This window comes from Mustela nigripes, chromosome 4 (genome assembly GCF_022355385.1).
Source record: "Mustela nigripes isolate SB6536 chromosome 4, MUSNIG.SB6536, whole genome shotgun sequence".
Lineage (NCBI taxonomy): Eukaryota > Metazoa > Chordata > Mammalia > Carnivora > Mustelidae > Mustela > Mustela nigripes.
This window is the reverse complement of record NC_081560.1, coordinates 135,287,540-135,314,768: the sequence shown is the minus strand read 5'-3', so window position 1 is coordinate 135,314,768 and position 27,229 is coordinate 135,287,540. Positions and strand designations below refer to the sequence as shown.

At 38.1% G+C, this 27,229-nt stretch overlaps 1 protein-coding gene across 6 annotated transcripts in view; it reads right to left on the bottom strand.

Annotated features, from left to right (window-relative positions):
- TET1 (tet methylcytosine dioxygenase 1) overlaps positions 1-27,229 on the bottom strand; it is a 129,161-nt gene that overhangs the window by 7,787 nt on the left and 94,145 nt on the right. For 4 of the 6 annotated variants that reach the window (XM_059397560.1, XM_059397564.1, XM_059397561.1 and 1 more), the window contains 6 exons: positions 16,580-16,791; positions 11,254-11,404; positions 10,831-10,917; positions 6,678-6,767; positions 4,347-4,484; positions 1,010-1,358 (listed from right to left, as the gene is read on the bottom strand). In XM_059397560.1, the coding sequence (XP_059253543.1) occupies positions 1,010-1,358; positions 4,347-4,484; positions 6,678-6,767; positions 10,831-10,917; positions 11,254-11,404; positions 16,580-16,791 (1,027 nt within the window). The remainder of the gene's footprint in view (positions 1-1,009; positions 1,359-4,346; positions 4,485-6,677; positions 6,768-10,830; positions 10,918-11,253; positions 11,405-16,579; positions 16,792-27,229) is intronic. The other 2 variants (XM_059397562.1, XM_059397566.1) reach the window with 1 other exon arrangement.

Here is a 27,229-nt window from a genome sequence, read left to right as displayed (position 1 = left end):
TTTTTTTAAAATTTCATTTTTATCTAATCTCTATACCCAATGTGGGCTTGAACTGAAAACCCTGAGACCGAGAGTCACATGCTCCACCAAATAAACCAGCCAGGTGCTCCAGCCCTTCTAGATTCTGAGATATCCAATAACGTTCCTTTCCCTCAACAGCAGTCAACGAAGCCTGAGATGAGCCGCTTGGACACCCTCTTCCCCCTCTGATTTACTTCCTGCTCTTCCCATTTCCTGCTCGGCGTCAGCCACACTGGCCTCCTTGCTTGCCTCAAGTGTTCCAGGCAAATTCTTCCCTCCTGACCTTTACATCTGCCATTTACTCTGCCTGGAATGCTATTTCTCCAAATAAAATTCACTCATGATGTTCATTGCTTTGAGGCCTTGACTCTAATTCCTCATTCTCAGCAAATGACTCTCTAGCAAACATATTCAACTGGTTTGCTTGCACAGCACTCCCTCTAATCTTTCACCGATACATTCCCAACACCCCCAACCACACAAAGGGGTGCTCGGTTAATACCTGCTGACTGCCTTACTTAAATTGATGCTAAACTTCACTGAGGAAGATTTCAAGGAAGCGATCACATATGCCAAGGAGGAGGACTAAGGCTTCCAAACAGATGGGGAACATATAATAAAAACATGTTTTTTAAAACAAAACAAAACAAACACCATAACTAGAAAAAATACCAAGAAATAAGGAGGGGCCACTTTCTTGTTGACTCTGAGTTTTGGCCAGTACAGAGAAATTGCGTATGTGAAAGTAGTCAGTATCTTATTTTAAACTCTAAAACAACCTCTATTAAAAACCAAGGAGATTTAAAAATAACTATCTAACTGAATTGATATCTGATCTTAGGTTGGGTTCTTTTTTTCTTTCTTTTTTCCCCAGAATGCCTCATGCCTAGGAGAGCGGCAAAGATAAAAGAGAGAGGCAAAGGCAAGTCCCAACCCTCTGGCCAATGGGAGTTGTGCACAGAAACTAAGGAGCATCCACAGGCCTCACCTAAAAGCGGCAGCGATGAAGCCTTGCTACTGTTTGTTGTCCCGTGATTCTTGCGCTTGATCCGAGGAATGAATTTCTTCTCCACAGCTCTTATCTTATGTGCGAGAACTTCTGTCATCATTGCTGCCCTCTTCTTCCCAGAACGAGGAACTGGCTGGGTAAAACGTGTTCTTTTTTTACGGCGGGGAGCAAGCACCTCAATGGCCCCAGACTGGATCTTGGCTTCCATTCCTTCGCTAGAGCCAAACTCATCTGTGTCTGAGAGTTTGTAGAGCGGTAGAACGTGGAGCTGCTCATCCTGAGGGATAACCCCCAAGGAGCGGTTATCCTCTCTTGTTAAAGTACAAACCTGACAGAAAGAAAACATGAAATAGGTCCTGCACGTTCATCACAGTCATTTCTACCTTCTAACTGTTGCCATTGTCAAAAGGGTCTGTAGTCTCATTCTGTTTTCCAGTGGGTTACTGCTGGTATAGTGATTTTGGATAAAGAATACATATTAAGTCACTCGACAAGCTTCAATTCTAGGAATTTATCAACTGTTTGTAAGAAGACCAGTATAATTTTGAGTTGATCTTATAAGTCAATGGTATTATATACATTTATGCATTTTATAGTACTTTTTAAGTAAACTCTAGCCCCAGTGTGGGGCTCAAACTCACAACACCAAGGTCAAGTCACATGCTATTCCAACTGGCCAGTCATGCAGCCCCAAACTCCTATATTTTAAACATTAGGGCTTTTGTTACATTCCATTTTACTTCATTGCCTAAGTTAGGGAATATCTACTGGACTGTCCATAGCGCTCATATAAAATATTAAGTATTAAGAAGATATTATTTTAGCCTATGTATTTCCCTATTTCTTAAATAATGTCTCATTCATTGTGTAGAGGGGGTTTAATTATGAAGAATTTTCTAATTTGCTGTTTTCCTTTAGGATTTCTTCACTTCTGCTTATAAGTGGAATTTATCTATAGATTATATAGATTTTTTTTCCCTGCATTTCCCCCCATGTCAGGGTGATTTTTCTCTTCACTAAATGAATGGAAGAGATATTAATGAAATAAAAGGAGCACAAGAGATTTTTCTCTCCAGCAGGACTTATATTCTAATAGCTTTATTTTTAAATTTGATTTTTTATTCTTTTTAAAAATTACTTATTTTTAAAAATTTGAATAGTTTTAAAAAATTGAACATTTCATTTTGATAAATTTTCTCTTTCTGCTTCATGTTGCTTCTATTCTGGCTAGGAACGTGCCAGTAAGTTACCCACCTTTCTTTTGCATGTGAATGAGATATCTGAGGAAAATTCGGTCTTGAAATATAACCTACCTCAGTCCTCCTGACTTTAAAAGTTATTTTTATTCATTATAGAGAATTAAACTACAGAACTACATACAGAAAATTCCTGACTTGATACCTAATATTCACATTTTTTTTCACAGATTAGTATCTTAGTGGTAATTAATTTTCAAGGGTAATTCAAGAGCCAACAAAAATATATCCAATGGTGGGGTGCCTGGGTGGCTCAGTGGGTTAAGCCTCTGCCTTCAGCTCAGGTCATGATCCCAGGGTCCTGGGATCGAGTCCCGCATCGGGCTTTCTGCTCTGCAGGGAGCCTGCTTCCTCCTCTCTCTGCCTGCCTCTCTGCCCACTTGTGATCTCTCTCTGTCAAATAAATAAATAAAATCTTAAAAAAAAATATATATATATATCCAATGGTTTCATTATTTTTATTAAAAACATTTCTCCTAGAGCTAAAGGCTCTTTCTACGATGCTAGAAGAAATAAAACTGCCTGATTGTAAGGTCAATAGACTTGATGAATATAGACGGGAAAGTAAGATAAAGTTTTAAAAATCACGATATTTTCTCAATATTTATAATCACGTTTACCAGCGAGACTTGAAATACTGAATTACCTTGGGTATTATCAGTAATTTAAAGTAACTGTGTTAAAAAGTAGACTCTTCCACCAATAAATGTTTATTTTAATCAGTTTATTTGTTCGCAGGGGGCCTAAGAAGGTGACAAGGAGTAGATATGAGGAGCATAATGAGAAGGACGGAGGCAGCAGGGAGGGTGAAAAGGGAACTGCAGCCTCATTTGAAGAATTCAGGGTTTCCGAGATGGGGAAATTTGGAGTTCTGTCAGGTTCTGGGAACGAGCCTCCCGGCATAAAGGAGAGCAGTGGAGAAGAGACAGCAGAGTAATGCACAAGGAGAAGCACGAGAGCAGTGGAACCAAAATTTAGTTTGATTCTGAACCTAATTCAGCCTGAGCACAGATAGTCTGTAAGGAAACAAATCAGGTAAAATGTACTAGCCAAGCAATGACAATGAACCACGCTCTGGCAAAGATTCACCCGGACAGATTATAATATTTCAGCATTTGAAAATAACACTGATGGGTCAAACACTACAATCAAGAAGAGTGGAGAAGAAAGATTAAGAAAAATGAAAAAAAAAAAGGGGGGGGGGGTGCTCCTTAATCTATCATTCCTAGACTTTATTGGCCAGACAACAAAGGACTGGAAGCAAATCCATTCCACTTACAAAAGGACTATTGCATGATTGTCCCCAGTATCTTTCAACTAACTGAAACATCTCTTGATTGACTTCATGCTATGGACATTTAATTCTTTTCATGTCTGTAAGCCTAACTCTGCACAGCTCAATGCAAATATTTCTGACAATGCTGGCATATTAACGTAACTTTACACATATATACTGGCACTAAGAACAAACACACACAAAAAAGATGTTATGTTTGGCATAGTTCCTTCACAACAACCCTGAAGTGCACAGAAGGCAAAAAACAAAAACAAAAAACTGTAAGTGGGGCGCCTGGGTGGCTCAGTGGTTTGGGCTGCTGCCTTCGGCTCGGGTCATGATCTCAGGGTCCTGGGATCGAGCCCCGCATCGGGCTCTCTGCTCCGCAGGAAGCCTGCTTCCCCCTCTCTCTCTCTCTCTCTGCCTGCCTCTCTGCCTACTTGTGATCTCTGTCTGTCAAATAAATAAATAAAATCTTTAAAACAAAAACAAAAACAAAAAACTGTAAGTTGTTTAACTTCCTACCTACACAGTTTAATGGCACAGAATTGTACTCCTGCCTCCTAGCAACCACACCACAATGATCCAAGACTTTCAACAAAATATCTAAGGCCAGTTCTGTAACTTTGTGCAAGTATATCGACAATAACTTAATAGCATTGATATTACACAGTATGTGGCGCAGAACATAAAACAGGATTTTTAACAATCATCCTATTTCAGGAGCTCAGCCTAAGCACACAGCTATGGACCTTCTAGGATCAAAAGCCACCCAGGTACATACCACAGTGCTTCCATTATTCATGTTGTGAATGTCCCTATGAGGATGGGCACAGAAGTCGAGGCAAGCGGTGACTCCAGAGAAAGGACGCCCTTCTTTGCTACCAAGACGACATTCTCGGGCCACATGTTCGTATTCTACCTAAAGAGAGAAATGTATGACGCAGTTTTAACAGCCAGAAAGAATCACATTTCGTAAAGAATAAAAATCACTTCCTGACCATGTATCTAAACTAATTCTATGTTTTAAGTCAGAGATTTTTGACTGTAGTGTGATAAAATAGATGGGCAGTTCAGTAACATTCAGGAGGAAGAGTATGGAAGGACATCAGGTAAAATGACAATGACTGGGACGCCTGGGTGGCTCAGTTGGTTAAGCAGCTGCCTTCGGCTCAGGTCATGATCCCAGCGTCCTGGGATCGAGTCCCACATCGGGCTCCTTGCTCGGCAGGGAGCCTGCTTCTCCCTCTGCCCCTGCCTGCCATTCTGTCTGCCTGTGCTCGCTCTCTCTCCCTCTCTCTGACAAATAAATAAAATCTAAAAAAAAAAAAAAAAAAAAAAAATTAAAATGACAATGACTGGCTGTGACTGATGGCAGGCTGACTACAGCACCCGTTAGAGATGCATATGTGAGCAGAGTAAGCCTAAATTATTCCAGGAGGAAAAGAGACTACTATAGTGCATGAAGCACATGTGATGTTTCAATGTCTATGAAAAGTAGGTAAACTTATATACATATGTTCATGAGTCAATATAGAAACTGAATTTATAACTCTCTTTAAAACCAAAGGTTAGCAATTAACAGAGAGCATGTTATTCATGATAACAGAAATAAAGATCTAAGAAATCTAGATTTCTGGTTATGTCTAAAATGAACAGATCATTAACACTAATTTTCTACTTGTGATGACTGCATACAAATATGTCTTCCAAAACGACTGCCACAATGAGGTTAGGTAATATTTCAATCCGTTTACAAAGTAAGGATTATGTTGTGTATGTCATGGTAACACTTAAGATCTCTTAAAAATTTCTAAGTTTATGATATGGTACTGTAAATCATAGTCCCCACACTGTGCGACAGATGCCCAAATATTATTTATCTTATGGCTGGGAGATTGTACCCCCAACCATCATCTCCTCATTTCCCACACCCCTCATTTATTTTCTTGATGATGTCCTTTGAAGCACAGAAATTTAGAAATTTTGACAACCTAGTTTTTCCTTATTTTTATTTTTGGATGGCCTAGCACTAGTATATAGAAAAAACAATGACTTTGCATATTGATCTTATATCCTGAAACCCTGCTAAACTCATTTATTAGCAGTAATAGTGAGTGTGTGTGTATGTGTATCCCTCAGTAGTTTCCACACATAGGATCGTACCATTGGCTAGTAGAGATCATTTTATCTCCTTTTTGACTCTGAATTTGTTCAACTTGTTCTTATTTATTTATTTGACAGAGAGGGGGCAGGAGGGAAATACAAGCAGGGGGAGTGAAAGAGGGAGAAGCAGGCTTCCTGCAGGGCAGGGAGCCCCATGTGAGGCTTGATCCTGCATTGTTATGTGGGATCCTGCAGGGATCATGACCTGAGCCAAAGGCAGATGCTCAATGACTGAGCCCCTCAGACACCCCTCTTCAACTTGTTTTTAACAGAATCTCTTGCAAAATGTTAAAAGAAATGGCGAGTAGATTCTATCTTGTTCCAGATATTAAGCAAAAAAGTTTTTAGTCCTTTTTTTTGTAATTACGATATTATCCGTGGGTTTTTGTAGATACCCTTTTTTAGGCCAAGGCAATTCCTTTCTATTGCTATTTTGTTAACTACTTTTATCATGAAGGTGTTGGGTTTTGTTAAATGTGTTCTATCTCTAGGGAGAACATGTGGTTTTTGTCATCTGTTCTATTAATGTAGTTAGTATACTACACTGATTTTCTTGCACTGAACCAATCATGCATTCCTGTTTTAGAAATTATATTTCTAGAATTAATCAATTCTGTTACTCTGCAGTTTTAATTCAATTTTCATAACAGGAAGTCTTTTAAAAACAGGCTAGATAACTTTTTTATTCTTAAAAAAAATATTTTTAAAGTAATATCGACACCCAACATTGGCCTCCAAGTCATGACTCTGAGGTCAAGAGTCACATCACATGCTCTACCCACTAGCCAGCCAGACACATCCAGGCTGGATCATTTTTAAGCTGTTCTGTAAAAATAGATATACACTCAAGTTCAAATCTGAAGCTTTCCTATGAAGCCATTTCCTATATGGCTTATATAGAAATTTCAACCACATTTAAGAGCACTGCATACACGGTCCCCAAACATACCTGGTTTTGATAAGCAACAGGAGCATACTGCTTATAAATTGGAGCTAATCGTGTAGCCAAACTCTGTAAATTATCTTCAAGGTTTTTCTCCTACAGGAAAAGACAGTCCATGAAAGTTGTTTCATAATGACATGAGTCTTAGGTATGAAAACGAATCATCAATCATTGCCGATGTGCAGTTGACGTAAGACTCATACTTACCCTAGTAAAAGAGCTATCACAGAAAATCACATGGGTTGTTTCTTAAAAAACCTGAATTACTGGTCATTGTTATGCTTTAATTTAGTTTTTGAAATTCAAGTTCTATGTTATAAGTAGTTAGAAATCTAAATGGTATTAGAGGAAAAGTGCTCATGTTGCTAAAGAGAAGAACCCACCACCCCACGTTGTATTTATTCAGTTGTACTGGCACCTGGAGTAAATCAAGACAGGGTTCCTAGTGGCAAGAGGAGATGTTGACACAGTGCAACAAGTCTGTATAACCAAAGTTTCTATAACAACAAACATTAGGTGCATACTACGAATAAGGTCCTGTGCTGACAGCTTCGAATATCGGTAAGTGGGCAACTGGTTGTCTAAAACTAATGGCTTCTCTTTCACATTATAATGGCCACAAACTGAGGAAGACACAGTGGGACACCATGAAAAAGAGTCTGGATTGCTATTGACAGTAGAAACATGTAAGACCTTTTTTCCCAAGGGGAACAGGCATGACAAATGTCTCTATTCAAAATGTCACTGAAGTTTCAGGTTAGGTCATGATCTCAAGGTTGTGAGTTTGAGCCCCAAGTTGGGATGCAATCTTAGAGCTAAGAAAGTTTGATACTCTCCCCTACCCTGCTCATGCTGTTTCCTTCTCTGAACTAGATAAATAAAATCTTAAAAAAAAAAAATCATTGAAGATAGTATAACATATGCAGCAGATAAGGTAGGCTTCGGAAACAATAGTTGAAAGACCTCTGTGATAATTTTTGAGAGAGGACTATATCCTAAATCAAACTGAGAAATGATCAGTCACATCTAAAGGAAGACTATCGAAGGGGAATTGAGAGTAAGGATGAAGAAGAGACTTAACAATGTTCCACACTTCTGCTTTATTTGAGATTTAGTGGATGTCAAGAACATAAGTAAGACCTTGATGTGGATGAGTTCACTTCTAATATGCATCAGATTATTAATAAAACCAAAGCCACACACAGTGTAGACATAGGAAGTTAATCCTTGAGTGCACGTAACAAACCCCAATTTGGGCAACTGTAAAGGATCAGTGATAACCCTTTTGGTTTCTTAATAATTTAGGTTGATGCTTGCATTGAAAAAGAAATTTATGTATATCAGGTCTATATACAGATTACTGGGATCCTTTTATCTGTCTTACGTATTTGCTTAATACAGTTACATATAGTTAAGAAACACTTCCTGGCTACACTCACCCATTAATTATTTCATTTATTTGAGGAAAACTTACAATTTTGATTTAAGTACCTACTGAAAAGATTTTGATTATGTTTTCTTTTCTCCTTTAAAAAAAAAAAAGATTATTTATTTATCTGACAGACAGAGGCCACAAGTAGGCAGAGAGGCAGGCAGAGACAGAGAGAGGGAAGCAGGCTCCCTGCTGAGCAGAGAGCCCCACGTGGGGCTCGATCCCAGGACCCTGGGATCATGACCTGAGCCGAAGGCAGAGGCTTTAACCCACTGAGCCACCCAGGCGCCCCTTGATTATAATTTCTAATACCTGAAATATTTTGGTGAGGAGGTAATTGTGTTTCACTGCTAGGAGATTATGAACCATCTGGTATCAGAAGTCAGACTGAGTAATTGGTCATCATGAAATACCTCATTTACAGTACAGAAATGTTAAAATACAGTAGACACATAGAAAAAAATAAAGTTTGTATAGCTGAGCACTGGTATCATCTTACAAATTTAAGTCTCATTAAACAATGTAAAAATTTTGATTTTTTAATTTTTCATTAGAACAAATGTGTGTGTCAGATATAGAGGTTTCTTCTTATCAGGTATCAACCTACTGGGGCTCAAGCGTACATTCCTCTGCTTTTCTCCTCCTATACCTGATGCCTAGGACTGTCATATATCCACATCTGGACCACAAATCAAACAAGTATTAGATTCTTCTCTTTTTTCTTGTTTAAGACTTACTTATTTGAGAGAGATATAGAACGTGAATGGGTGGTGGGGGGAAGAGGCAGAAGAGAGACTTTCCAGCAGACTCCCCACTGATTGTGGAGCCCAACATGGGTTTCAGTTTCCAGACCCATGAGATCAGGACCTGAGCCAAAACTAAGAGTCCAGCACTCTACCTACTGAGCCACCCAGGTGTCCCCAGATTATTATTACTGACCTGACATTCCCACTTGGATTTTATAGAAATCTCTCATCTAGTGGCTCCAAAACGAACCTATAGAAACTGGGATCTATTTCCATGTACCTTACCTTGAGCAATGTCACTACCATCTAGTAATTAAAACCGGTCCAGACTAACCACTGCTCACACTCTGTCACAATCATATTCCAAGTCACAATTATCCCTTCACTCAACTATTCTTAAAGCTAGCTCATCTTGCTAAGCACCCTTTCCACTACCTCCAAACCATTATTCAAAGAGCAACCAGAGATTTCTTTCAAAGACAAGTATAATTGTATCACTTTCATTAAAACCCTTCAATGATCTTCCAAAATGTTTGACCTCCCATACAAGGCCAATGTTTTCACCTTACTCTCCCTTGCCTGCTCTGAGTTTCATTCTGGCCTTCTGTCAGTTTCTGTAATGAGAAATTCTTCTTTTTATTATGTTATAAACACTATATAGATGTTATTCAATATTTAAAATGATCATCAACAAAAACTGAATACTTAGTAATTATGTAACATTCTGTTGTAGGATAAAAATTTAACAGTCACATCAATATTACTAATATATTTATATACTGGTAGTTTTATCATATAATATATGGAAAGGAAACTGATTAATTTTAATTTTAAGGGAGAAGGACATCACATTATTAGGCGTTATTATGGTTGAACATAGTAGCACCTTTCCATGATTAGGTGTTTTATATGTCCGCTACTAAATTTTTAAAGTCTTCTTCCTAAAGGTCTCACATACTTTCCTTTTTTTTTTTTTAAATGTAAGCTCCACGCCCAATGTGGGGCTTGAACTCACGGCCCCGAGATCAAGAGTCACACAATCTACTGACTGAGACAGTCAGGCGCCCCTAACATACTTAATAGATTTCTTCCAAGGCCCTTGATCAGCAAATGATAGTTCTTTCTGGAATCATTTCCTTGCTTAATTATAGTAGATGAGAACTTAAGAACATGCTAAATAATTCTGATTATCTCTGTAAAGGGATCATTATTAATTCTGAGTTTCTTGAGAGATGTTATATTCATTGTATTATAGGAATAGTTAGATTCATTCCTGTTTTATTTGTGTTCCCTATTTATCTTGCAGTCTAACGATTTTTAAAAATCTTCTCAGATTGTCTTCTTTTTAAAGATTTTTCCCCCACAACTACTTCAAAATGTAAAAATTCTATTTCTATTAATCTAAAAAAATCTTAAAAATACACTTTCAAATATATGTTTTTCTGATGACACTTAGAGCAGTGTTTTCCAAGCTGTGGGTCATGACTCATTCATGGGCCAAGAAATCAGTTTAGTAGGTAACAACTAACATTTAAAAAAAGACAAATGAAATTTTATAAAAAATATTATAGTGAATCATAATGAACCTCAGCAATAACTAGAATGGATATTAATTTTTAAATATTTTAATGTCTTCTCTTGCATAGAAGATGAAGTATTATCTTCTGATATTTTATTTGAACTATTTGCTTGCATATACCTATTGTACAGCAGTTTGTAATATAAAATATTTTTTTTCTTGGTCACAGCTCAAAGTTTGAAAAACACTGATCTTAGTATCTAAATTCTCCCCACTCCAAACAAAGAATAAAACATTACCACACTTAGTTCCTATAGGTGCCCCACCCCCTCCCAGTGCCTACCCACCCTTGAGTTGATAAGAGTATGGAATTATACTTATCGGTTGTTATTTTAATTAAAAAAATGTAAGTACTCAACTTATTTAAACTTAACAGTAAGGTTGACTAATTTCTTTGCTCACCATGGCCTCGTGTCCCGGACAGATTGGTTCCGGTTTCATATATCTTCTTTCTGGATTACGTCCTTTAGTAATTCTTTCATAGTAGTTCTGTGGGTAGTAAACTTTCTGAGTCTTTGAAATGTTGGCAAATGGCTTTATTTATTTTTCCTACTTTGGCTGGGTATAAAATTCTAGGTTCTTTTAACAATGACTTTCTTGGGGGTTAGGGGAGAGGAGGAGGGAACCAGGGACAGTTGGAATTTGGGTTGGTAGTTAAAGGCTTTACCTAATTTATTGAGAATTTTAAACTATTTACTTATATAGAGAGTCTTGGGTTTTTTACACTATTTTAAAATATTTCATTGTTTTACTATTTAGAAAATATTTTAAGGGATGTACTTATAAATTCATTGTGTAATTGCAAAGTGAAAACAGGACACTTACGTGTAAGGGAGAGCTTGGATCAATTCTAAATCTTCTAGGGCTTGGGCTTCTACCAAATTTACATCCATTGAAATACATACTCCATGAACAGCCGAAAGAGAATGAAGCTCCACAGGTCTCTGGATCAATTCCTTGACATGTACAGGTACGACTGTAGGATGAGAATTGCAAGGGGATGAACTGACAAAGCGAGGCCAATACCTCAGACAGAACATTTACGATTCCTGTAATTTTAGAAGTATAGATGACCAATGAACTGATTTTAATGTATCTATTTTATTACTTATTTTATCGTAAGTAGTGTCAGCAACACAAAGCCAACTGCCCTTGTTATAAGCAAGTATTTGACTAAAATGTTCATTCAAGATTGTAAATCCAAAGAAACAGCAATAAACTATACAGAAATACACACAGCCCTCTTTGACTTGGATATGCCTGAGAGGAAATAAACAGTCTGCGTTTTACTTCATCTTATTAAGAGAGAATCTTAAAAAAAAAAAAAAAGCAATGAGAGAATCTTAAAATAGGCTCCACGCTCACTGCAGAGCCTGACCCAGGGCTTGATCTAATCCGAGCTGAAAATGAAAAGAAGAGTCAGCTGCTTAACCAACTGAGCCACCCACTTTGGTGCCCCAAAGTGTCTGCATTTTATATTCTGGATGTGTGTCCCTATTAGAAATGAAAATGAGGGGTGCCTGGGTGGCTCAGTGGGTTAAAGCCTCTGCCTTCGACTCAGGTGATGATCCCAGGGTCCTGGGATCAAGCCCCATGTCGAGCTCTCTGCTCAGCAGGGAGCCTACTTCCTCCTCTCTCTCTGCCTGCCTCTCTGACTAGTTGCAATCTCTATCAAATAAATAAATAATATCTTTAAAAAAAAAGATTACAAAAGGAAAAAATGGAACTGAAAGCTTGTTTCATTCAGTAACTTGGTTATTTTAGCACATTGGGGGCATTTCTGAGGCCCTAACATGTACCCAATAGTAAGAATGACAATGATTAAAATATTCATGCAAAGATACGAAATCTAGGAAGTGACATACACTCTTGTGGTTTTCAACTGCATAATACTTGAAACTTTTAATAGTATGAATATGATACTTAATGGAATGATTAAAAACAAGGAAAAAAAGACAGTTAAAAAAATCAGTAAATGAAAAGTATATAGAAATTTTGAGATCAAAACTAGTAGTATTTTTTAATTGTAAAATTCAAGGAAATAGGGGCACCGGGGTGGCTCAGTGGGTTAAGCCTCTGCCTTCAGCTCAGGTCATGATCTCAGGGTCCTGGGATCGAGCCCCACATCGGGCTCTCTGCTCAGCAGGGAGCCTGCTTCCCCCTCTCTCTCTGCTTGCCTCTCTGCCTACTTGCGATCTCTCTGTCAAATGGATGAATAAAATCTTAAAAAAAAAAAGAAGTCAAGAAAATACCTAATACTAAGATAACACTGACTATGAAAAGAAAAATAAATAATACATATATGTCATTAAAATGATACATGGGCTGGGGCGCCTGGATGGCTCAGTGGGTTAAGCCTCTGCCTTCAGCTCAGTCATGATCTCAGGGTCCTGGGATGGAACCCTGTAGCGGGCTCTCTGCTCAGCAGGGAGCCTGCTTCCCCCTCTCTCTCTGCCTGCCTCTCTGCCTACTTGTGATCTCTCTGTCAAATAAATAAAATCTTTAAAAAAAAAAAGTTTAAAATAAAATAAAATGATACATGGGAAGAAAAATGTAGTTTAAATAATAGCTGATAGTTATTCAAACAATGAAATACATAAGAAATGTACAGGATTGTGAGAAGTAAAAGTGCTTTTGCCGAATATCTGAAATAGTCAACATCACTAATCATAGGACAAATGAACTAAAAATAGGTCTTAATATTATGGATAAAATGCAGTCTACCAGTAATTCCTCAGTTGAATTTAATTAGAAAGAAACAATCAGACAAACGAATACTGAGCAATGGTCCGTAAAATTAGGCCTTCAAAAAAGGAAATGCATGTCAAAGCCCAGGAGCCTGGGTGGCTCAGTTAGTTAAGCATCTGACTCTTGATTTCTGCTGGGTCGAGATCTCAGCACTCAGTGGGGAGTTGAGGTTCTCTCCTTGTGCCCCTCCCCATGCTCTCTCAAATAAATAAAAACACCTTAAAACACCTTAAAAAAAAAAAATCAGTGCCAAGAAAGACCAGGCAAGAGATAAGAATCAAGAGACCATCCAAGCAGGGGGAGTGCATTGGGAGAGAAGCAGACTCCCCGCTGAGCAGGGAGACCAACGCAGGGCTTGGTCCCAGGACCCTAGGATCATGACCTGAGCAGAAGGCAGACATTTAACTGACTAAGCCACCAGGTGCCCCTGTAAAGTACATAATATTCAGATACATTAGATAATAGCATTTTAACGAATTTTGTTATTTTGATAATTTGACTGGTGTTATGTAAGTGAATGTCCTCATTCTTAGAATATACCATCTGAAGTATTATTTACAGGAAAAAGGCATAAAGCTTGCAACCACCTAACAATCCAGAGTGAAAAAACTTTTAAAAATCGACAGTAATATATATGTTTGTGTTGTATGTATGGCTTTGTATATAAATGCAAATGTTATAAACTTAGTAATGATGAGATCTATGAGAGGTATAAAAGTGTTCACTGAAGGATTCTTGCATATATTCTATCAGTAAGAATATTTATTTATTTTATTTATTTCTTAACTAGACTCCACACCCAGTATGGGACTTGAACTCACAACCCTGAGATCAGTAGTCACATGCTCTACTCATTGAGGAACCAGTCTGGAACCCTTGCAAGAATCTTTAAAAACAAAAACAAAAACAAAGATATGCTGGAGGCATCCCTGACGGGTTCAGTCAGTAGAGCCTAAGACTTTATTTTGGGGTCATGAGACTGAACCCCACATTGGGTATAGAGATTACTTAAAAATTAAAAAGGTATGGGGGTGCCTGGGTGGCTCAGTGGGTTAAGCCTCTGCCTTCGGCTCAGGTCATGGTCTCAGGGTCCTGGGATCAAGCCCCACATTTGGTTCTCTGCTCAGCAGGGAGCCTGCTTCCCCCACCCCCGCCTGCCTTTCTGCCTACTTGTATCTTTCTCTCTCTCTCTCTCTGTCAAATAAATAAATAAATAAATAGGTATGCTAGATCTACATTGAGTGAAATAGAATAAAACTCATGTTGTTGGATTCTTGGGAAGATTAAACAAGACTATATATATATATATATATATACCCTTCAAAGCAGAGTCTTCATACAAGAGTTATTATAACTGAATCTACATACAAAAGAACTAGCAGACATTAAAAATAGCTTGTATATTACTAGCATTGTAAAGATAAGGGGAGTGTAATGAAATCATGATATAAGCAATAAAGGAATTCTCTTAAAGGTATACAAATTAATTGTGTGGTGATCAGAGAGGGGGCAATATATATTATGTTTATATTTTATATATATAATGATATTTCTGTTTTTAAAGATTTTTAATTTTTCTGGCAAAGATTTTATTTATTTATCTATTAATTTATTTTAGAAAGGGAGAGAGACACACACAGATAGCAAGCATAAGCAGGGGAAGGGTTAGAGGGAGGAGAGAATCTCAAGCAGTGTCCATGTTCCGTGTGGAGCCCAATGCAGGGCTTGATCTCATGACTTGACCTGGAAGAGTCGGACGCTTAACCTACTGTGCAACCCAGGCACCCAAAAAGATTTTTATGTTTTCAGTAATCTCTACATTGACCACGTGGCTTGAACTCAGAACCCAAGATCAAGAGTTGCACACTCCACCAACTGAGCCAGCCAGGCACCCCAGTATAATGAGATTTCTTTTAAAAAAAGAGACATGTATGAAGAAAACACCACAAAACAATCCTGAAGGACACAAAAGCAAACTTGAACAAATGGAAAGAAAAACCATGTTATGGGATAGGAAGATTCAATATCATAGTAAGTTAATTTAATGAAATCTCATTAAAAATGTCATTGGAGGGGCACCTGGTCGCTCAATAGGTTAAAGCCTCTGCCTCCGGCTCATGAGGGTCATGATCCCAGGGTCATAAGTCTGAGCCCCATGGGTGTGGAGATTACTTAAAAAATAAAAAATAATAAAAATGGAAAACTTCTGCAAAAGATAACATAGCAGGGGTGCCTGGGTGGCTCAGTGGGTTAAGCCTCTGCCTTCGGCTCAGGTCATGATCCCAGGGTCCTGGGATTGAGCCCCGCATCAGGCTCTCTGCTCAGCGGGAAGCCTGCTTCCTCCTCTCTCTCTCTGCCTGCCTCACTGCCTACTGCCTACTTGTGATCTCTCTCTCTGTCAAATAAATAAATAAAATCTTAAAAAAAAAAATAACATAGCAGAAGTAGAAAGACAAATATCAAACTGGCAAAAATGTTTAGATATTATACAGCAAAATGTGAAGAGCTCCAATACATAAAAGCAGCAGCAATCCTTTAGAAACAAGGGCTAGAACAATTAACAGACAACTGAGCTATAAGTACCCCCATTTAGAAAGGCAATCTTAACCACTCATTCCTAACATGAAAAATGGCACTTACCACCTACTAAAAAGGCAAAACCTGAAGTTTGACAGCAAGGTGGTAGGAAAACATATGTTCTTACATTGCTGGGAATATGGTACAATTCTCAATGGAGGAGCTTTTCATTTCTGGAAAAATTCCTCTCTTCCAGACACTGGGTGAGTGGGATCAGGCATCAAAGAGGGAAGCAGAAAAAGAATACTCTCTAAGGGTACCTGGTTGGCTCAGTCAGAGGAGCCCTGTGACTCTTGATCTCAGGGTCTGGTGTGGGGCTGTTGAGCTTGAGTCTCATGCTGGGTGTAGAGATTACAAGTACATAGATAGATAGACAGATAGATAGACCCACCCTACGATGGTTTCAACTCACTATGCAACCAAGTCTCGCTTTTAAAAATATATGCTCGTTCTTCAGTTTCAGAATGCCTGAAATTCTGCAATATGCATATTTGGTAGTTAATGAATATTTTTTGAAAAGATTTTATTTATTTATTTATTTGTTTATTTATTTGTCAGAGAGAGAGAGAGAGTGAGAGAGAGAGAGAAAGGAAGCGAGCGCACAAGCAGGCAGAATGGCAGGCAGGCAGAGGCGGAGAAGCAGGCTCCCTGCCAAGCACGGAGCCAGATGTGGGACTCTGGGATTCCAGGACCTGGGATCATGACCTGAACCAAAGGCAGTGGCTTAACCGACTGAGCCATCCAGGCAACCCAGTAGTTCATGAACAATTTTATATTGTATGACAGAGGTCTGAATGGGAAAGCAGTACAAAACAGATCTGATTACTTTTCATTGAGCGTGCATCTTCTGTCTGTGGGATGACCATTGTATGACTTTAGGTTTTCCGTAAGCTCCGTGTACAATCTGTCGGCCATGGGCAGAGGAATGCCGTCCCATACCATAATGAGAACCACCATCACAGCTGTTGGACAGTGATGGCCCGTACGTTGCCGGACCAAGCAAAGAACTTTCTCTTCATCGCTGCCTCTTCTTAAAACCTGGAAAAGCAGAACGCATTTATTTATAGAAAACAAGAAACCTACAGTTCAGTGCAATAGGTATTGTTTTGAAAGCTCTGTGTCATTGCATTTTAGGTCTTTAACACAACTATTTCTGAAAGGGTTGAAGCCTCTAGGACATTCAGTTTTCTGACTAGCTGCGTCCACACAACTCATCCGAGTATCCCAGCTTACTTGACTAAACAAACAACAGGCAGAACAGAAGTCTGTGGTATGGTAGTTATTTGTAAAAGTAGAACAAAGCTGTTTGTGTTTTATTTCACTGTTGATACAGTAATGCAAAATAGACAACACAGGATCTCCTAGAAAAGAGCCTAACTGTTCTGCTCTTCCACAAATGCCACAATGGGACAAATCTAGCTACATGCACATAACCAAGGACTCCCAATTTAAAAAATCAACTTCAGCCTGAAATTTAGAATTTGCACAAAGTTATGGATCTTTGCCTTGGGTGAATGGCTTTATTATACAGAATAATTAATATACAGAGCAATGTTCCTGCAATTTCTGTGATTTTTTCCCATGCTACCACAAGGATTTAACATACCCGTATTATCATAAGATTAAGGTGGTTCAGTTGACATGGTAAATGCAAAATACAACAATTAATTTTGAATAGTGATTGATTTATCTTACACCACATCATACCCACGGGGTGCTAAAAAGGCCTCAAAAGTACTTAATATTGCCCGGTGGTCCCAGTGTGTACAAAAAGAATTACATAAAAATGTTGACAAGACATAAAACCAACCAATTCTGGTTAAAACTCCCTCCACGGATCACAAATTTACAGAGCAAAGATACTGACCACATTAATCAGTACATAATCAGTAAATGATAAAGGTGCCCACCCCTATGACCAAAATGGAGCAACCAACAGCATAATTAAGATTCCATTTTTGTTGCTATAATAATATTACATAAACTTGAGATGAAACTTCTTAAGATGTTAGTTACCCAATATCACTTTCTTCTGTCACTCCAGATGGTTAACAATCATTGCTACCAAGGCATCCCTTGAGTAGAGTTGGCTTTAGGACCTTCCCCCTAAACACAATTATTTATATTAAAATTTTTTTCTATATTTATATGTCCTTTTACAGCCAAATAAGAATACATTTGCTTTCAAATAAGCTCAAATATAAAATGATATATATTGTACCATACAAAATTTTTCTAGATACTTTACAAGTTAATGAACAAAGAACAAAGTTACATTGATTGGGTTTTTGTACAGGAAATGCTGAAATGCTGTTTATTAGGTTATCTGTGCTTTCCCCAGATTTTCCAGATATCCTTTAGTGAATGTCAGAGAATTAGCATAATGGGTCTCTAAATTCAGATCAAGGTTCGATAAGCACCTTGGGTATTGCCTTGGTATGAATATTTGTGACCACCCAAAATCGATATAATAAATCCTGAATCCCAATTGTGATGGTATTAGGAAGTAGGGCCTTTGGGAGATAATTAAGTCATAAGGGGGAAGCTCTCATTACTGAGGTTAGTGTTCAGATCAAATAGACACCACAGAACTCCCTAATGCCTTTAAACATGTGAAAACACAAAGAGAAGAGGGCCCTCACCCAACCATGCTGGCACCCTGATCTGAGACTTCCAAAATCCAGAACTGTGAGAAATAAATTTCTGTTGTATAGAAGCCATTCAGTCTGGTATTTTCTCATAGCAGTCTAAATGGAGGAAGACAAGTGTTAAACCTGTGTAAGACCTATGAAAACTATAAAAACATTAAAAGAAATTAAAGATGACCTAAATAAATGGAGAGAAGTACCATGTTCATGGAATAGACACTATTATCATGTCAACTTTCCCCAAATGGATTCTTAGATTTGACATAAGCCCAATCAAAATCCTATCAAAGTTTATTTTGCTGTGGGTGGAAGTTGACAAACTTGTGCCCTAGTGTATATGGAAATGAAGATGAAAAGCCAAGAAAATGAACAAAGGCAAAGTAATTTATGAGATCGTCACTATCTATTGTAAAGCTATAGTAATTATAGTATAGTATTGGTGCAATGATAGAAAAACAGATCAATAGAATAAAGAGTGCAGGAGATGCATATATATAGCCATCAGACTTATGACAAAGTTGACATTGCAATAAAAGTAGTCTTTTCAATGAATGATACTAGGTAGATATCCATATGGGAAAAATATGAATGGTCACCCCTACTTCACATAAGTAGCTTGAGTTATATTGTTGATCTAAACATGAAAGTTAAAACAGTAAGTTTTGGGAAAGAAACATCTTCATGACCTTGAGGCAGGTAAAACCATTTTAGAATAAATTATCATATTTAATAATTAAATAGGAAAAAGTTAAGAAGTTGGATTATAGGGGTAACTAACTGGCTCAGTTGGTAGAGATGAGACTCTTCGTCTCGGGTAGAAGTTTGAGCCTCATGTTAGTTGAAGAGATTACTTAAAACTAAAATATATTTTTACCCAAAATACATAAATAAATTTCTGCAAGTGAGTAATAAAACACAAAGGAAAACTGGCCAAAAAAAAAAAAAAAAAATCAAATAGGCTCAACACAAGAGAATATCAAACAGATGATGAACATGTGAAATATGTTCCACATTTCTAGTCATGTAACAAAGTAAAAAAATTTTCAAGCACTACATATGCTGGTGGGATTCTAAAATGGTGCAACTGCTATAGAAAACAGTTTGGAAGTTCCTCAAAAAATGAAAAACAGAACTCCCATGTGATCCAACAATTCCACTTCTGAGTATACATCCAAAAGAGTTGGAAGCAAGGGCTCAGTCAGGGATTTGTGCATGAATGTTCGTAGCAGCACTATTCACAGTAGCCAAGAGCTTGAAATAACTCAAATTTCCATTGACAGATGAATGGATAAACAAAATGTGGCATATATGTATAATGGAATATTACTCACACTTAAAAAGGAAGGAAATCCTGTTACATCCTACAACATGGGTCAACCATAAAGAGAAAATGTTACGTGAAGTAAGCCAGTCACACACAAAAAAGGGAAAATCTGTATGATTCTAGTTACAGAACTACTCAAAAGTAGTCAAATTCATAAAACATAAAAGTAGAATGGTGGTTACCAGTGGCTGTGGTGATGGGGAAATGGAGAGTTATTTAATGGGTATAAAGTTTCAGATTTGCAAGATTAAGAAGTTCTGGGGTTCTATTTCACAGCAATGTGAACATATAAAACACTACGGGACTGTACATTTTATATTAAAAAAAGATGAAAGAGGTCTTTAAAAAAACAAAAAGAGGCAGAACTCTACACACCACAAAGAATGTCTAAAATGACAAGGAAAAAGTGGAGCACTCATAAGAATGTGGAGCAACTGGGATCACTTCTACCTGACTCACGGGAATGTACGAAGAGATAATAAGCACTTTGGAAAGCTGTGTGTTCCTATCAACCAAAGCTATGCAGATGCACACCTGCCCTCCCCCGTAATCCGGCAATTCCACTTCTAGGTATACATCATACAAAAATATGTATTCTTCTCTTTCCCAAAGGTGACAACAATATTCATAATTATCTCAAATGTCAATCACCAGAAAAATAAATCCATACATTTTAACTGCTTATGATAACAGAATAAGAGTGAGAATGAGCTACGACACACAGCATGAATTAAGCTTACAATTCTAATGCTTGATGAAAGAAGACAAGACAAAAGAATAATTACTTTAAGACTATTTATATAAAGTCAGGCAAGATTAACCCATAGTATCAGAAGACAGGAGAGTGGTTACTTTTAGGGTGTAGCAGGTCAGGGGGAAAAGAATGCTTCTGAACTGCTAATAATATCAGATGTTGGTCACACAACGGTGCTCACACTATTTTATATCTTTTTGCTTTATTTCTGCATACCTGGCTCCTGAGCCCAGAACTCAGCTCATCAAATATTTGTTGAACAGATGGTTAAAAACCACAAAAGCCTAATGTGGGTGCATTTTATGAACATTTCAAAAGGTGTAAGTTACACTAGTAATAAGATGAAAACTCTCATTTCAAAAAAAAGATTTTAAATGATACAAATGTCCCAAATTTTAAAACTTTTCTTCAGAATCACATCTCATAACTGGAGGGTATATTAATCTGTAAACTGTTGAATTTGTGGTCACATGGCAGTCACTGTAGATGGTAAATGTTGCATACAAACTTCGGTGAGTAATACCTATGACTACTCTTCTATTACTTAAAAATATCTATTTGTATAATCTCCATTACATATTATGAAATTGTTATATCTTACGCAACATAATACATTCATTTGGTAATTGTGTTAACTAAAAACATATAGCAAATTGATTATGTTGGAATGAAAAATATCTTAAAATATACCATTTGTTATCAGAGCAACTGAAATATAATGTATATATCCTTTAGAAGTATGAATTCAGGGACCCCTGGGTAGCTCAGTTGGTTAAGCAGCTGCCTTTGGCTCAGGTCATGATTCCAGGGTCCTGGGATCATACCCCGCATCAGGCTCTCTGCTCAGGAGAAAGCCTGCTTCTCTCTCTCCTTCTACCTGCCATTCTGCTTACTTGTGATCTCCTTCTATCTCTCTGTCAAATAAATAAATAAATAAACTCTTAAAAATAAATAAATAAATAAATGTCCCGACTCTTGATTTTGACCTAGGTCATGATCTCAGGTTCCTAAGACTGAGCCTGCCTTGGCCCCCAGCTGGGCTCTGCACTGGGTGTGGAGCCTACTTAGAATTATCTCTCCCACTCCTCTGCCTCTGCCCACCACCCTCCTCGGGTGCTCACTCTATCTCTAAAGACAAATAAAGAAATAAAAATAAATCAGTAAATAAATTATGGAATTCAATGTATACTCAGAGATGACTCACTATATAATTTAGAACATTTTCATCCTCTCCACCATCCTTAGAAATCACATCACAGGGACACCTGGGTGGCTCAGTTGGTTAAGCAGCTGCCTTCGGCTCAGGTCATGATCCCAGCGTCCTGGGATGAGTCCCACATCCGGCTCCTTGCTCGGCAGGGAACCTGCTTCTCCCTCTGCCTCTGACTGCCATTCTGTCTGCCTGTGCTCGCTCTCTCTCCCTCTCTCTCTGACAAATAAATAAATAAATAAATCACATCACATCACAAATTCCCCCTTTGCTCAGCCCATAACAATTTTCTATTTCTATGGATTTTACAAGTTTGGGATATTTTATATAAATGGAATTTTCTTAACTTGTGGACTTTTGTGTCTGGCTTCTTCTACTTTGCATATGTTTCATTCAAATTTGTAGCCCTTATCAGTACTTCATTTCTTCTTGCTGCAAAGTAACATTCCATTGCATGGATATGGCATTTATACTTATTCATTAATTGGCTGATTGCCATCTATACTGTTTCGACAATTTGCAATTATGACTGTCGCTGCTAAGAACATTCATATAACAAGTTATTCTGTAGATAGATGTTTTCGTTTTTCTTGGGTACATACCCAGGAGTGGAATTGCTTGGTTATATAGTAACTATGCTTATTCTTTTAAGTAACCATCAGATCGTTTTCCAAACTGGAACGACTATTTGACAATCATATTAGGAATGTACAAAAGGTTCCCATCTCTCAAGGCCCTCCTCAACACTTGTTATTGTATGTCCTTTATTTATAATAGACAGTTATAAATTGTAGTGTAGTGTAGTGTAAAGAGGCATCTCATTTTGAGTGTGATTCCCATTTCTCTGATGAGTAACAATGTTGAGTATATTTCTATGTGCTTATTGGTCATCTGTATATCTTCTCTGAAAAAGGACTATTCAAACACATTGTTTATTTGTAGTTCAGACTGTCCATTTATTATTGAGATATGAGGTTTTCTTTTTTTTTTTTTAAGACTTTATTTATTTATTTGACATAGAGAGCGAGGCAGAGAGCACAAGCAGCACGTACGACAGAGGGAAAGGAGAGGTAGACTCCAGACTGAGCAGGAAGCCTGACTTAAGGGATTGATCCCAGGACCCTGGGATCAGGACCTGAGCCAAGGTCAGACACTTAACAGACTGAGCCACCCAGGCACCCCAGGAGATTTTTTAAAAAGTCGTCATACAAGCTCCTATTTTTTTTTTCTTAAGATTTTTTTTTTTTTTTAACTTTCATGTAATCTATACACCCAACATGGGCTTGATCTCTCAACAGCAAGATCAAGAGTCACATGTTTCACTGACTGAACCAGCCAGGAGCCCCTACAAGCTCTTTATTAGACATATGATTAGCAAATATTTTCTCCCACTCTTAGTTTTCTCTGACTTTTTTTTTCTTAAGATTTTATCCATTAATTTGACACACACACAGAGAGAGAGAGAGAGAGATTGGAAATACAAGCAGGGGAAGCAGCAGAGGGAGAGGGAGAAGCAGGCTCCCCACTGAGCAGGGAGTCCCATGCAGGACTTTATCCCAGGACCTGGGGATCATGACCGGAGCTGAAGGAAGATGCTTAACCAACTGAGCCACCCAGGTGCCTCCTATGTGTTTATTTTTTCAAAAAGATTTATTTATTTGGGAGAGAGTGAGAGTGAGTGAGTGTGTGTGTGTGTGTGTGTGTGTGTGTGTGTTTATACATGTGCACACAGAGCACATGAGAAGAAAAGGTAGAAAGAGAGGGAGAAGGAGAGAGAGAATCCCAAGCTGATTCCCACTTATCCTGGAAGGGCAAAAGGGGGCATCATCCCACAACTCTGAGACCATGACCTTAGCCAAAACCAAGAGTCTAATGCTCAATCCATTGAACCACTCAGGTGCCCCTCTATGTGTTTATTTCATTTTACTTTAATTATACCTCAATAATTAAAGGGAAAAAGAAAACATGATTGACCATCTCAAGCCTGTTTCCTGAGTAAGTCTTTAAGTCACTTAGGTATTTCATGACAATTTATTGTACAGTTTTAATTTTAAGAAATGTGGTATGTAACAACTAAATGTAAACAAGTGATCCTGAATTGAATATAGATACAAGACCAAATGTTCTCTTTTTCCATAAAGGAAATTATTTAGTTACAAGACCTAAAGATTAGACAATAATATTATAATAGCATCAATAATAGTCCCGTAGCTTTGTAAAAGTTTCGTAATTGTTTTGTGGTTATAAGGCAATGTCCTAGCCCTTTTTTAAAAGACTGCATTCTTTTTAATTAAATAAAAAAAAATAATTTCTATGCCCAATGTAAGGTTTCAAGTCATGACCCAGAGATCAAGAGTTTCATGCTCCCCCAACTGAGCCTAAATGTCATTGTTTTATGAAAACACACACCAATGTATTTAGGGGTAAAGGCATCATGTTTACAAATTACTATTAATGTGTAAAGGAAAAAAAAAAGAAGAGGGAGGAACAAAGGAGAAAGAAGGAAGGAGTGTGATAAATAAAGAAAAGCTAATTTGGTAAAAAGCTGCATTTGGGAAATGTCAGGGAAGAGCATGCAGAAAGTCTACGTAATTCCTGCATTTTTTTTTTTTAGTACGTCTGAATTTATTTATTTAACAATATTTCTATGGTGCTGGCCCAAGTTTCATATTGTATATTTTATTCTCAGTACAAGCTTGGGATTCAAGTGCTGGTGACCTGTAGAAATGGAAGACAAGTTTCAAAACAGAGCTACTGGATGTGTGGGGTCATAGGTCAAGAGATAAGCCACCAGCAGATCTCTGGATGGAAAGTACTAAACCCGGGTGGTTTAAAAAACAGGCCACTGTCAGACAACAAGGAAGAAGGGCAAAGAGTAGTTCACCATAAATCGATGAATTAACAATGGACGCATTTTTGCAAAATAAAAGATCTCTATTTTGAGTTAAAGTCAATCTATGGGTCAATGAATATTCATTGTTTATTAAGTTTTAGATGACACTTGAAGTAAACTAAGCTAAAAAGTTTGTGAATTTAGGGGTTCCTGGGTGGCTCAGTGGATTAAAGCCTCTCATTTTGCTCAGATCATGATCCCAGGGTCCTGGGATCAAGCCCACATCTGGCTCTCTGCTCAGCAGGGAACCTGATTCCGCCCCCCCCCCTCTCTGCCTGCCTCTCTGCCTACTTGTGATCTCTGTTGAATAAATAAATAAAATCTTAAAAAAATATTCGTGAATTTAGATAAACAATTAGTAGCAAGTCCAAAATACTGTCAGGTGAGCAAGATATCATTTTGTTAAATTATGATATGCTACAAATTGTAATCATCTGGGAAGCCAATTAAGTAAGACTGTAAGTGAAACAATTCAAATGTAAAATTGAATGTACAGCATCATTTCAACTAATGGAGATAATATTAGCAATGCATTTTTATATTGTAATACTGTTAGGGGGATAATAGAAGACATCTGTAAGGGGTCTGTATGAATTAAGTTCTGCAAAGTAGGGCTGAGTCTTTCTGTTTAGAGTGGGAAGGCTTCACGGAGGAGACTCCTCTTAAAGGACTACAGGAGTTTGCCACTAGACAGAAAACAGTACAAAGGCAATGCTAAGATTCTGGAAAGCAAGCTCTAAGAGGCAAGAATATTATTTGAGGAAGAATTCTGCTAACTGTACTGATACCAGATGTCATCTGTGATTTATAAAACCTCCTTTATTAAATTATTATACATAGTTGATTCTATTTCTGGGATCTCTGTAATTAACATGACGCATGCTGTGTGGACAAGATGTAGCTCAAGGGCCAGTATTTCCTGGACCCTCACTTCCAAGCATTACACTTGGTCTCTTCCTTGTTCCCTCGATTGCTATTTTCAAGCAAGCAAGCAGTAGGATTTCACAGTGAATAGCAAGCTGGTGACTGCTTGAGGTAGGGTCATGAATAAGCTCACCCAAGAGGACAGATTACAGATCGGCTGACTGAAGCGCTGAGAAGGGATGGGGGAAAGCAATGTTACAGAAGCCTAGCAACACATGAACTTCTCACAAGAGCGAAGTGTAACCAATAGTTTGAGCTGCTGAAGAAAGGCTATGAGGACCTAGAATTTTCTTTGACAGTTAAGGACCTGGCTGATCACTGGGCTAGCACTTTCAGAGACAGGGTAAAGAAAGAAGATAGATCAGTCTGATGATCATTAGGAAAAGATTTCCAAGCAAATCTATGACAGAATTCTTTTACCTCTGGTTATAAATCATTCTGCCGCAACAGCCTATTTAGGAGTAGCTCTGAAAAGTACATATTAAACTTATTTTCGGAGAATCTGGTCCAGATGAGAGAACCTATTGAAATTCCCCATGGGATGCTCTTAAGGAAGGTTAGGCCAGGATCGAGAGCAATCACCTAGGATATTCTATATAACCTTTGGTCTAGGGGGATTTAGAGCAACTCATTACCATGTGTCTAAAAATTGGTGGAGAGAGGGTCACCTGGGTGGCTCAGTCAGCTGAGTATCTGACATCGGCTCAGGTCATAACCCCAGGGTCCTGGGATGAAGCCCCTGAGTTGGGCCCCCAAGTTCGGCGGGGAGTCTGTTTGTCCCTCTACTCCTCCCCCTGTTCATGCTCTTTCTCACTCTCTCAAATAAATAAAATCTTAAAAACAAAACCAGCTTAAAACAAAACTGGTGGACAGAGAAGACTGTCCTGAAAAACAAAATTACTGTTATGATTTCTCAAGAGACAAAAGATAACAGTGTTTTCACAGCTTTAGGGCATAGAAAGAAGGAATTCAAAGACCAAGAGAGGTTTCTACGAGGGGAGGCAAATCTAGATTCAGATTTAGATGGGTAAATGAGCAATGTCAACAAAAATTACATGTAGAAAATAAAGTGGAATTTTAAATCAATGAAAAAATGTCATATCAACTACTGGATCTATCCATAAAATTACGAAGGCACGGGAGACACTATTTTTTATAATAGTTAGAATGAGGATAGGCTCCGGGGCGCCTGGGTGGCTCAGTGGGTTAAAGCCTCTGCCTTCGGCTCAGGTCATGATCTCAGGGTCCGGGGATCGAGCCCCGCATCGGGCTCTCTGCTGAGCAGGGAGCCTGCTTCCTCCTCTCTCTCTCTGCCTGCTTCTCTGCCGCCTTGTGATCTCTGTCTGTCAAATAAATAAATAAAATCTTAAAAAAAAAAAAAAGAATGAGGATAGGCTCCTGTGCCAACAAGACAGACTGAAGGTATATAGTGATATAGATTTGACCTGCTAAGAATTTCAAACGTCTGTACAAAGATAACAATCAAGCACTAAGACTATAAGAAAATCTAGAATTAAACAATGGCAAGGGCGCCTTGGTGGCTCAGTTAGTTGAGCAACTGCCTTTGGCTCAGGTCACGGTCCTGGAGTCCCGGGATGGAGTCCCGCATCGGGCTCCCAGCTCCATGGGGAGTCTGCTTCTCCCTCTGACCTTCTCGCCTCTCATGTTCTCTCTCACTGTCTCTCTCTCAAATAAATAAATAAAATCTTAAAAAAAAAAAAAA